At 33.7% G+C, this 12397-nt stretch overlaps 1 protein-coding gene across 2 annotated transcripts in view; it reads right to left on the reverse strand.

Moving 5' to 3' along the window:
* LOC109069646 (phosphatidylinositol 4-phosphate 5-kinase type-1 beta-like) overlaps window positions 1–12397 on the reverse strand; it is a 35779-nt gene that overhangs the window by 2927 nt on the left and 20455 nt on the right. For both annotated transcript variants that reach the window (XM_042761780.1, XM_042761781.1), the window contains 6 exons: window positions 6255–6448; window positions 5325–5408; window positions 5135–5183; window positions 4941–5025; window positions 3758–3904; window positions 2203–2338 (listed from right to left, as the gene is read on the reverse strand). In XM_042761780.1, coding sequence (XP_042617714.1) covers window positions 2203–2338; window positions 3758–3904; window positions 4941–5025; window positions 5135–5183; window positions 5325–5408; window positions 6255–6448 — 695 coding nt within the window. The remainder of the gene's footprint in view (window positions 1–2202; window positions 2339–3757; window positions 3905–4940; window positions 5026–5134; window positions 5184–5324; window positions 5409–6254; window positions 6449–12397) is intronic.

The raw sequence follows: 12397 nt of genomic DNA on the forward strand, positions 1-12397 counted from the left end.
AAAGAAATTAATACTTTAATTCAACAAGAACGCATTCAATTGATCAAAAGTTACATTAAAAGGCATTTATAATGTTACTGAGATTTCTATTTCAAATAAATGCTATTCTTTTGAACTTTAGAATCCTGAAAAAAGCATCACATTTTCCACAAAAAATATTATATCAACATTGATAATAAAAAATATATTCTTTGAGCAGCAAATCAGCATATTACAATGATTTCTGAAGGATCATGTGACATTAAAGACAGATGTAATGATGCTGAAAATTCAGTATTGCATAACAGGCATAAATACATTTTAAAATATATTTAAACAGAAAACAGATATTTTCAGTTGTAATAATATTTCACATTTTTTACACAGTTTTCTGTATATTTAACCAAATAAATGCAGCCTTGGTGTGCATAAAAACTTAGCAAAATCTTAGCGAGCCCAAACGTAACATCTGAAACATTGTAAATCCCTAACATTAAGTGTAAGCAAAAACAATAGTTATGTTTGCCTTAGCAACCACCTCTAATTAACCTTTTATGTTTATTAAGTCAACAGGATAGCATCTGACAAAGCTCTTTTAACTCAATAACCATTGTTCAAGCCGAGGAACACAGAATGCCCGCTTTTGTGGTATTGTGTGTCATAAAACAATACCTCTATTATATTTGTCAGGTGAAATATTTATGAGATCTTTTCACAGGAATTCCTCTTAAAACGGGTGCGTGTCAAAGGTGAGGAGATCAATGAAAACCAGACACAAAGAATCCAGCAGCAGAACAAGTGTAGCACGACAGCACTTGGTCAACTGCTCACGCTGTAGCGCGATATAAAAAACTGATCTCGAAGTGTTACATTGTGACTTCTTTTGACTATATTCAAGGTGACTTGGTGAGTTAAAGGAATAGTTCACACGAAAACAAAATATTTGTCATAATTTATTCAATCCTCCTGTCACATAACTCTTTCTTTAGTGTAACACAAAAACTTTTTGAAGTATTTGTTGCTCTTTATTACAATAAATGGATGTTTTTTGGCTTCAAAAAGGACTCAAACGCCCGATAAAAGTAGTCTATACAACTTGAAACTCAAATCAAATGACAAAAATCATGATATCTAGCTCTCATTGGTGTGTATTTATATAACAAAGTTGGATTTGTGAAGGAATGAGTCTTTTAAATGTATCAATCGAGTCAGTTCAGACTCAGTTCAATGATTCATTAATGAAGTGAACTGATCTGGTTTGTCATTATTTACTCAACCGTCATGTTATTCCTAACCCATTTTACTTTCTTCAGTGGAACACAAAAGGATTTAAAAGTATTTGTTGCTCTTTTCCATGCAATTACAATAAATGAATTTTTTGAGGCTTAAAAAAAGGACTCAAATGCACCATAAATGTAGTCTATAAAACTTGGAATTGAAATCAAATGACAAAAATGACAATATCTAGCTCTCCTTGGTGTGTATCTCCATGAGATAACTTTGATTTGTGAAGGAATGACTCTTTTGAACTGAATCTTTTGAATGTTGCTCTGAAAGATTCATTAATGAATTGAACTGATCTGGTTTGTCATTATTTACTCATCCGTCCCTCATGTCATTCCTAACCCAAATCACATTCTTTCTTCAGCTGAACACAAAAGGATTTAGAATTATTTGTTGCTCTTTTCCATGCAGTTACAATAAATGAAGGTTTTAGGCTCCAAAAGGATTCAAATGCACCATAAAAGTAGTCTATACAACTTGAAACTGAAGTCAAATGACAAAAATCATGACATCTAGCTTTCCTTGGTGTGTAAATGAGAGAAGTAGCAAAACTGGATTAGTGTAGGAATCTTTTGAATCAGATCTTGTCAATGAAGCAATTGATTCCGTTCACTGAACTGCTCAGAATGATTTGTTGATGAATTGAACTAATCTGGTTCTTGAGTTTAACTGTGTTTACATGCACAACTTGTGTTTCACATTTGGATTGAATTCATTCCATTGAATTCATAGTGTTTAGTCCCCATTCATCATGACTATGTGGCTAAAAAAATCAAATGTGTTTGGTAACTGAAGATTGAATTTTCATATTTAACTGTAGTTGAACTACTACTTTCAGTATCTCTGTGGAGGGAACGGAAGTGGAGATGTGAGAAGGTAACAGGTGTGTGTCAGGTTTATGGGTCTGAAGGTTTGTGAGATGTGTGTGAAAGGTATCACCTTTCATTTGATTTGGCCTCCCGGTAGCGATCTGTGACGTAAATAGAGGGCGGGGAGAGGGTGTGGCTCAAGGAAGAGGCTTCATACGGATAAGGAGTCTGAGGGACCAGGTCAGGACGGTTATAGGACCAGAACACTGTAGTATGAGATGACAATAACAACCACATGAGGTGTCTGGGAGGAAACATGTATTTTCTGATAAGTAAATGTACAGTGCATGACAAAGTAACTAAACTACTGTTCAAAAGTTTGGAGTCTGCAAGATATTAATGTGTTTGTAAGAAGTCTTTTATGTTCACCAATTGTTTGTAACATTGTAAATGTCTTTACTCCAGCATTTGATCAATTTAATATATCCTCACTGAATAAAAGTATGAATTTCTTTTTAAAAACCTACTGACCCCAAACTTTTGAACAGTAAGATAGCACATTTTTTATTATAATTCATAGCCAGCAGCAGCTCCGAGCAGATGACTGTGCATACAACAGTGCAAAAAGTCAATGCAAAGACATTGGGTAACTTCTGCCGCTGAGCACTAAGGTTTGTGTTCAGGTAGTAAATATGAATTGAATGAGGAAGACATATCTGTCTGGAAAAAATGTCTCAGATGGCAGCTCAGTTTTCAGGGTTTTTCCAAAAGATATTGCATGAAATAGAAAAGCAGACACTTCCTGTTTGTGTATGCAAATGGTGAAAGAACTGATGTTTGCAAGTGAATGTGACCCTGGACCAAAAAACTTAAGTTGCTGGGGTATATTTTTAGCAATAGCCAAAAAAACATTGTATGGGTCAAAATCATCGATTTTTCTTTTATGCCAAAAATCATTAGGATATTAAGTAAAGATCATGTTCCATGAAGATATTTTGTAAATTCCCTACCGTAAATATATCAAAACTTAATTCGAAAAATTGACCCTTATGACTGGTTTTGTGGTCCAAGGTCACAAATGTGACCATTTGTCTTTAGTGATGGAATAGGATGCAAATCTAGGACTTTTCACACTGCATTTAACCCAGGGTATCTGTTTAACCCCAGACTAATGCCATTTTTTAACCCTTGCTAATGTTGGTGACCTCATAAATAGGCAAATAAGAACATTAAAACACCACAAAATGAAAGTGCTGTCATCATTTACTCACCATCCACTTGTTCCAAAACACAAAAGAAGATATTTTAAAGAATGCTGGTGACCAAACAGCCATTGACTTCCACAGTATTTTTTTCCATACTATGGAAGTCAATGGCTACCGTCAACTTCTTCAAAATATCTTCTTTTGCATTCAACAGAAGAGAGAAATTCATACAGGTTTGGAACGTGGAGAGTGAGTAAATGATGACAGAATTTTCATGTTTGGGTGAACTATCCCTTTAACCCCAGGCTTACAGATGTACAATGTGAAAACTTGAAAAACTAATCCAGAATAAAATATGAAATATGATAACCCATGATTATGTCAATCCAGAGTTTAAAATGTCTCTCAGATCATAATTTCACATGTGAAAAGCCCTCTAGCCCTTAAATCAGCAGTTTTCATATAGTCAGTGCCGCCCACCTTGTCCATCCAGACTGGCAAGACTACGGGCTCCTCCAAGTCTCTCCGTCCTCTCCTCCTCCTTCTGAGAGGACAGCACTTCTTGAGAAGAGCATTTCAGCGCTGATATGGAGCTCCGCGCCCTCTTGCTCGGGGAGAAACGATTTGCTGGATGTGCAACAAAGAGATTAACTATGGACATTGTCCTAACTGAACTGAAAATATGATGATGTAACTCTCCCCTAACTGTAACCTGGCAGCAGACAATTAGACCGTGAAATGAAATCTTGGTCTGCTGTCTAACTTTATTAGAAAGGATAAAAATAAATCTACATCCTGCTATTTTAATTTGACTTATAAAAATCAGATTAACGGGGTGTATTACAGTTTGTGATTCTTGTAAAGCTGCAGAAAGAGAGGAAGGAGAAGTTCTGCTGTTGTGTGCACTGATGTAATGTTGTTTCAAAATGTTCTTAGTAATGAAACTGAAGTTCAAAAAGGATGACGGTTGAGCTCGAGCAAGAACATTGATGTAACTTCTGTTCTTATGTATTGTCACTGACAGGAAATTTTAAATATGATCATTATCTTTTTCCAACTATTAATTAGATTAATTCTATTTTTAATTCTAATTCCATTGCTAGATGGTTTTTAATCTAGAGGCCAGAATATCATAGAAACCGCCTAGCAACTGCATAGCAACACCCTGGCAACCACCCTGAACATCCTAGTACTGTGGCAGCGACTTTGCATGTTTTCTGCAATTAAATTTACAGACTTAAACTATTTCTTAATTATTAAATAATCAGTAACAATTAACAATAAGGTTACATTTGTTAACATTAGTTAACTATATTATTTATTTCTATTATATTTACTAATTAAAAATTAATGAATGCACTATGAACATGAACAAAGAAATGAACATTTGTATTTGTATTATTATTTACAAGACTTTTACAACTGTATTTCATATCAACAAAGTGCTGTAAAAATATATTGTTTATAGTTTGTTAACTAAAGCATTAATTAATGTTAACAAATGACAACAAATAACACATTTTTGTGCAGTGTTATCACATTTTCTTAAAAATGAATTTTGCTGATGCAAGTTGCACCAATTACCTTTAACATTCAAAATGTAACCCATGGTGATTATGTTATACTTGCATACTGAATCAGTTTGCTTGTGTTGTTGACTTACGCTGAATCTTTCTGAATACTCTGGAGCCCATGAACTTGAGAAATCTGTTTGCATAGAAACTCGGTCTGTGCACAGACACCGTATCCTAGGAGAAAGAGAATACAAGACAATTAAACCAGGAAGCGTCTTTAATTCCCCCAGTGATATGAAAGTCTATTCATAAACGAAGAGAGCAGAGAGTTATATAGACTTACACCATCATAGACGAGTGCCTTCCAGGAGTGCTCCAGCTTCTTCATGAATTGGTGGGAAATGTGAGTGAGAGATCTCGTCAGGGATGAGGGAGTTCATTTTAAGACGGTGCATTGAGCGAATATGCAGTAAGCTGGTGTGTAACATGACATTTGGGCTCTTGGGTTTGTTGAAAACTGACACCAGGCTTACCTGTAAGACTGCAAGATGTCAATAATGCCTAGAAAAATGAGTAGTTTCTCATCCCTGTGTGTTTTTGCAGGAATGCCTCCCATTCTGTGTAAAAAGAAACATTGTGTTTACATTATATTAAGTTACTAGTGGCTGAGAAATCTCACAAAAACATATTAAGGTCAAGACAAGCCATTTCACCACTTAATAAATAAATAATCCATAAAGAACATAAATCTTATTTTTAGTGGCAATAAGATTTTTTGCACTGTGACAAATTCTAATTGCTATAATGCAACAATTTTATATTCATGTTTTTATTTGTACTACTTATTATTCAAAAAAAAATAAAACAATAATTTTTAAAGACAAAATTACACACACACACACACACACACACACACACACACACACACACACACACACACACACACACACACACACACACATATAGTTAACTGATATATAAATTATATAAATTAACTATAATTTATAAATAAATTAATAATTAATACATGAATTAAAGTTAATGTTAAATTCATATTAATATATTAATAAAATTAAAATTTCTTTACAATGAATTTCTTATATAATTTGTTTATAAATGAAATCATAAATTTAAGGCAGCTTAACAAATACTACAGTTAATAATAAATTATTTTAGAATACATATAGATATATAAATAAATAATACACGTCATACATATTAATACATAAATAATAGATATATAAATAATAATGCATATAAATAAACATTTTCTTCAGTAAAATATCATTTATATATATTTTTTATTTTATTTTGGGGTGAAATATAACTGCTCTTTTGTGACATTCACTGGCTTAACACAAAACATTTTTAACTAAAACACTCACTAAAAAATGTATTTTCAACACATCCATTTGGAATATACACGAACAGGACAAACACTGGTTTTAATGTCAGGGACTCACGTGTCGTCGGTGGTCAAAGCCTCTGCTGCCTTTCCGTCTCCCTGAATAGACTCCATAGCAGTGGAGTAAAGAACTTTCTGTCCCACGGTCCTCTTCCCATCCACAATGTTGACGTCTCCTTCTCTGTGACCCTGGTCCAGAACGTGCACCCCCAACAGCAGACTGTAGTCCATGATCTTGAAACTCTCCAGCACCTGCATGATATACAACACAACGTTTAACTCACCTGAATCTCACACACAATATGACAAGGACCACTGCCAAAATCCTCCTGATGAATGTACCTTGTCTTTGGCCACTGTGCAGTTACTGTTTTTTCTCTTTGTCAAGATGATAACCCTCATTCTGCGAAACTCTTGTTTGCTAAGTTACTGTGTAAGGGTGTAGGGTGGCTACAGGATTCCATACAAATGCCTATATAGTTTTTATTCATTTTATTCCATCAAGTTAAACTAAATGAAAAGGAGAAATGTTGCCTTGGCAAAAATCAGTTTAAGTACATTAAGAATGTTTTTTATGGTTTTAGTTAACTTTAATAAAAAAATTCACACCCACTAACAGAGCTCTAAGCTCCTCTATTTTGCAGCATTGCACATTACCGTAATACACAATTTCAGTAACAAAACAGAAAAAACAGCAATGATAAAGCGAAAATGCCAGCACCTGTCCGTTTCCACAGATATCTGAGGTTTTATCCGGAGAGTCATGCACCAAATCTGATGGCGAGCATTAAAGTGCAATTAAATGATAAACAAAAAAAGATCAAAAAGCTCAGAGCCACTTCAAAATTAAATCCTGAATGAACTAACACTGAGATAAATTTACTTGAGAAGCAAAAAGACTTAAAATAATAAGTCCTGTTTATTGAAAAATAGATCAAAAATAAATTAAATATTTTTGAAATATTTTTTGTCTCGTTTTAAGCTTAAACTCAATTAATTTGGATTTTTATTTAAGAAAACAAGACTTAATATTTCGAGTCGATTTGCCTCTCAATTAAATGTATCTTAATTTAAGAATTTTTACAAAACAATACAAAATAAGTAAAAAGAAATAAATAAAGTGAAAGTAAGACCGGGGGAAGTCTGCACAGTATCTTCAGAAATGAGTCAGAAGAAAAGTGATTTGTTTATCAGTGGTAAGAAACCATTTTAAACAGACATTAGTCATCAGATCTCAGCAATTATAACTTGTTAAAAATACCCAAGAAATAAACCATAGAGAACAATGTGCACTTCAAGCTGTTAGTGTATATATGAATACTATATGTCTACATGAAATACTTCAAGGCCAACACATCATTTACTTACTGTATGCTATAAATGAAACAACTCAAACCATCAGGTATAAAATATAATAATGGGTTTACGTGAATTCACTTTTGCATGTCACTCTTGTTCCCCTGGTATGAATAATATTTGAATAGGGAACCACAGCATCCTTGTTTTGCATCCCATCATGAATGTCTAAAAACATCCAAATGGGCCCTCAACTAGGTCACAGTAGTAATACCCAACAAAGGCAACAGAGGATTTTGGCACATGGAGTCATTGGGTCAAAGGTTTACTTGTGACGAAAAGAATTTACACCTTTTTTTGGGGTGTGGTAACAGATTAACAATTTGCTCCAGGAAGGGTTTTTGACTTAATACCCCTTTTTTATGATCTCCTTCATTGGACTGAACACAAAAACATGTTGGTGGCTAAAGGCAGGCATCACTTTTAAAAACTAGTTTTACTAGATATTTCCATTGTGAAAGACACTCATTAAGATGAAGCTGTTTTTTGGAGATTTTTGGACCACGTTCTATAAGAAAATACTATTTCAGTTATTCTACTTTTAAAAATGTCCTGTTTCATGTTTCAAAATTTCATGTTTAATTCAATACGCTACTTGCTTTTCTTTGTAATTATTTGTTAAATTTAAATTGTAAAGACACACACACAAAAAACAATTCTGAATAATTTACATGAGGATTTAGGCTGAATACACATTGTTGATGTGTAACTGTGAATGATCACGTACTCAAATGTTTTCATTTGTCTGAAATCAGAAAGTTGCAGACATTCAAAACAAGCTGTATTAGCCTTTTTGAACTCGAAGGGAAGTTTTGAGCAGTATGTTTTCATATTAAATCAAGCTCGTTTGATTCCTCATGACCCCTTAACAAAATATAACAAGAACAAATATGAGCTGAATATGACAAGCAGTTCAATGCGCTAATACAAAAGGAAACAAATGGGAATGTTTGGTGTCACATGAAAGCTCCTGTTTTGAGATAATTATGTAAAGTATTTTCCACTGAAAACATCCTGGGCTTCAGGGCAGCAGTCCACAATGACATGCTGTTACACCACTAAAACCGCCTGTTTTGCAGCATGGTGTGCTGTTATCAGTCGAGTCAGCTGAAATGAGAATGTCAGTTCTCTTCACAGTCACTGGTCATTCATTAACATCAGGTGAAGCGTTGAGTGAAAAAAATCTAAACACTTGTCGTGTCACTTGTGTTCATATTGTATGTAAACATTAGGTATGTGACCTTCTATGACCCAAAAAGTGTTTCTTATTAGGTTTTATTCAAATACTGTTTTCACATTAGAAACAAATAAAATATACAAAAAATAAAAGTGTATTTTTATTTTATTGTATGTTATATAAAAGTTCTTAATTTTCAAATTTCATGCCAATCATTGTCTATATAATGTCTCATGCAATGCTGATATTATAAAATGCTGATTTTTTTGAAGATGCCTTTATTTAATAGGCGTTTAATCTAAACATTTTTTGAGACTTCTGAGAAATCTTCCTATAAACTGACAGTATTTATTTATTTATTTACTATTATTTTACAGCATTTTGTTTGAACATGTATATCTAAAGATTGTAATCCTATATTTGCCTCTACGTGTTGTTATGAGATTATGATTATATATATATATATATATATATATATATAGATATAGATATAAATAATGCTGAAATGCAGTAACATGCTCTGTGTAAAATCGATATCCCGTAAGTGCTTGGAGCTGAGTCGCATAGAAACCATTTAAAGGCTTGTTCTTGATTAACTGTTAAGTTGCATTTACTTAGATAAAGTGAGGAAACTGATTGCTTTAAAAGTAGTGTATTAATTATTAGTTGGCAATGCTTATTTAAATTTGTAAAGAAAACTTGTTGGTCAAGTGCTGTTAACTCAAAATCAGTAGTTGGGTTAACCTATTATTAGGTTCAAATTACTAGGAAAATCTTAGGAAACAGATTGTAAATAAACCGATTGATGAAATTTTCAAGTACGCTGAACTAAAAGATCTAAGTTAAGACAAAAAGCAACAAAATATCTTAAGTAAAACATTATTTATTACTCATCCATTTTCTTCAGGCACTACAATGTACCAAACAATGCCACTATAGCACTCCTAAATTCTAATAGTTTTTAATTAATGTAACAATATGCATTACAAAAAATCATGACTGATGAATAACTCAAAACTGACATTCTTTTGACAAGAAACTGACTTTGAAAAAAATTAAATGTTAGCTTAAATTTAGCAATTTAAAAATACATTAAACAAAAATAGGTATACCAGCTTTTTAAAACTTGATGAATGATGTTCATGATGTTCCAAACTTTGACACTCCTAATTGAGATTGTAGATAGAGTGTCAATGGTCCATTTGAGAGATTATGTCTGCTTATAAGTCTGCGATCCGCCATAAAGTAAGAAGAAGAAGAAGACGCATCAGGTGCCGGCTGTTGAGAACGTGCTCAGGACAGTTCAGACATTGCGGTGAAAAAGAGGTAAAAACGATATAAATACTGTTCAGTTTCTTGCACAGACCGATTGTTTTGTGTCTTTACACATCAATGTATCGTCACAAGCCACAGGGTTTAATTTGGTTTAGTTTGTGTATGTTTTTTTTTGACTCTCAAAGCCATGATTCCCATCCACTTACATTATACAACTGACAGACTGCAACGGTTTCAGGTAAAATTTTTTGTTTGTGTTCTACTGAAGAAACAAAGTCACCTACATCTTAGATGCCTTGGGGGTAAGCAGATAAACATCAAATATTCATTTTTGGACAAACTATCCCTTTAAACAATTCAGAAATGTTAAACATTGACAAGCAAACACCAACTCACCCTTCCATGTGCTTCTCCCCTCAGAATATGTTGCAATCGCAAATTGGCTCCTCCTACAGGTAGAACTGCCCATGACCACTTGATAATTTCATAAATACTCATTATTTTAAGTAGAGGCTACTTGAATCTATTGAGTTGAATAACTTTATGTGCTAAAAAGTTGTCATTACTTAGTTAGGTCAACAAACTTCTTCAAAATAAGTTATAAGCACTTAAATTTATTAGTAGGACCATAAGTTACATTTTATAGATTTGGTTCTGTTGTGCTCTACAGATGAGGCCCAGGGTGTGTTGCTTACTCAGGAGAAACTTTCTGCTTAGTGGTCATTTCAGTTTCTGCACAGGACATAACCAGAAGGAAAAGCTAACTATAAAAGCTTACAGCACTCATGGGAATGTGTTTGGACTGCAGTTTGTGTTTCCTTGCATCAAGAACATTTCTTCTTCCATAAAAAGATGACAGAAAAAAAAAAAAATCAGTTTAAGAACTTCATATCAACAATGTCAATCTATAGAAGACTAGGTTCTTCTCAAATGCTGAAGTTAGATGGCGGGGAGGGCTACAGCGGGCCGAATGTCCCCAAGTATGGTCATTATTATGTGAAACTCGAGTTCTCATATTTCCCTCGGCGCTCTTATGACTCTCATTACAGCTGATCCTTTTAGTTCAGTGCTCACATGGGGCCGGCCAGTCAGTATACTTAAGGTGCCAAAAAAAGCAAACTCTCAGAGTATTATATATAGGGAACATTCTGTCTCGAATTGTTTTTAACAACAGGTCAAGTCTAGAATGCCATCGCAATGAAACCGTTGTGAAGCTTGTTTGTTGGTAAACAAATGAACAGTAAGAAAAGCAGCGTGGTCTAGTGCCAAGTCTACTGAAGAATTCAAGAAGCACAAGGCAACCACAGAGGGCCGGTTACCTAATGCAGCATTGGGACACTTCAACATCATGCCACAATCATTTGGGTAATTCAGTTACTGGGCTGATTATTTGCAGCTTGATTTTGGAGGAACCTACAAAGTGGCATTTGTCCTTGAAAAACACTGCAGTGCGCAAATAGGAAACAAAAATGAAAAATGTGATCATTTTAATATTAATCATTTTTCCTGGACAGACACAAGAAACATTTCTTATTATCATCAATGTTGAAAACAGTTGTGCTGCTTAATATTTTTGTGGAAACCATAATGCATTTTTTCAAGATTCTTCGATGAATAGAACATTCTAAAAGAAGAGCATTTATTTGATATAGAAATCTTTGGAACATTACATAACATAAATGTCTTTACTATCAATTTATAGACCTTTTCTGAATAAATGTATCAATTTCTTAAAAACAAAAACTGACCCCAAATTTTTGAACAGTACTGTATCTGATCTATGCTATCTACAGTACATTCATTTTAGTAGTGGTGTTTCTTCAATTACCTAGCAATGCCCTTAAAACCACTCAGAACATCTTAACAACTACACAGCATTGCTTTTACAACCACCTACAACACCTATGGTTTCCTTGGAAAACAAACATATCATGCTCATCAATAGTTGTCAAATACTGTAGGGCAAACATTACCAACAAAGCCCTAATATTCAAGCTGTAATGGAAATTGTCTAGGAGGGAAAATACCATAATTGCTCACAAATCAGTCAGAAAAAAAAAGTGAAAAACAACAATATTTACCAGACCATGTCAACAGCCTGATCTGCTGAAAGAGAAAGGAATGCCAAACTGGATTTATGCAGTTTGTTTCCCAGCTGAACGGAGAGGTGCTACTCAGCACATTTTGAATCTGTTAATAAGCTACTGTGGAGCTGGAACTCTATCATGAGATTTATATTAAATCTTAGGGAATCTAAGTGCCATTTTAGTAAGCCACTTTTATGTTTTAAAACACAAAACATGACAACAGATGCATAAAAAAAAAAAAACATTACAATGCTGCCTTTCTATCATGCTATACTCAAAATAGCATTGGTTGTTTTGTGGTTCTGT

Source organism: Cyprinus carpio, chromosome A8, assembly GCF_018340385.1.
Source record: "Cyprinus carpio isolate SPL01 chromosome A8, ASM1834038v1, whole genome shotgun sequence".
Taxonomy (NCBI): domain Eukaryota; kingdom Metazoa; phylum Chordata; class Actinopteri; order Cypriniformes; family Cyprinidae; genus Cyprinus; species Cyprinus carpio.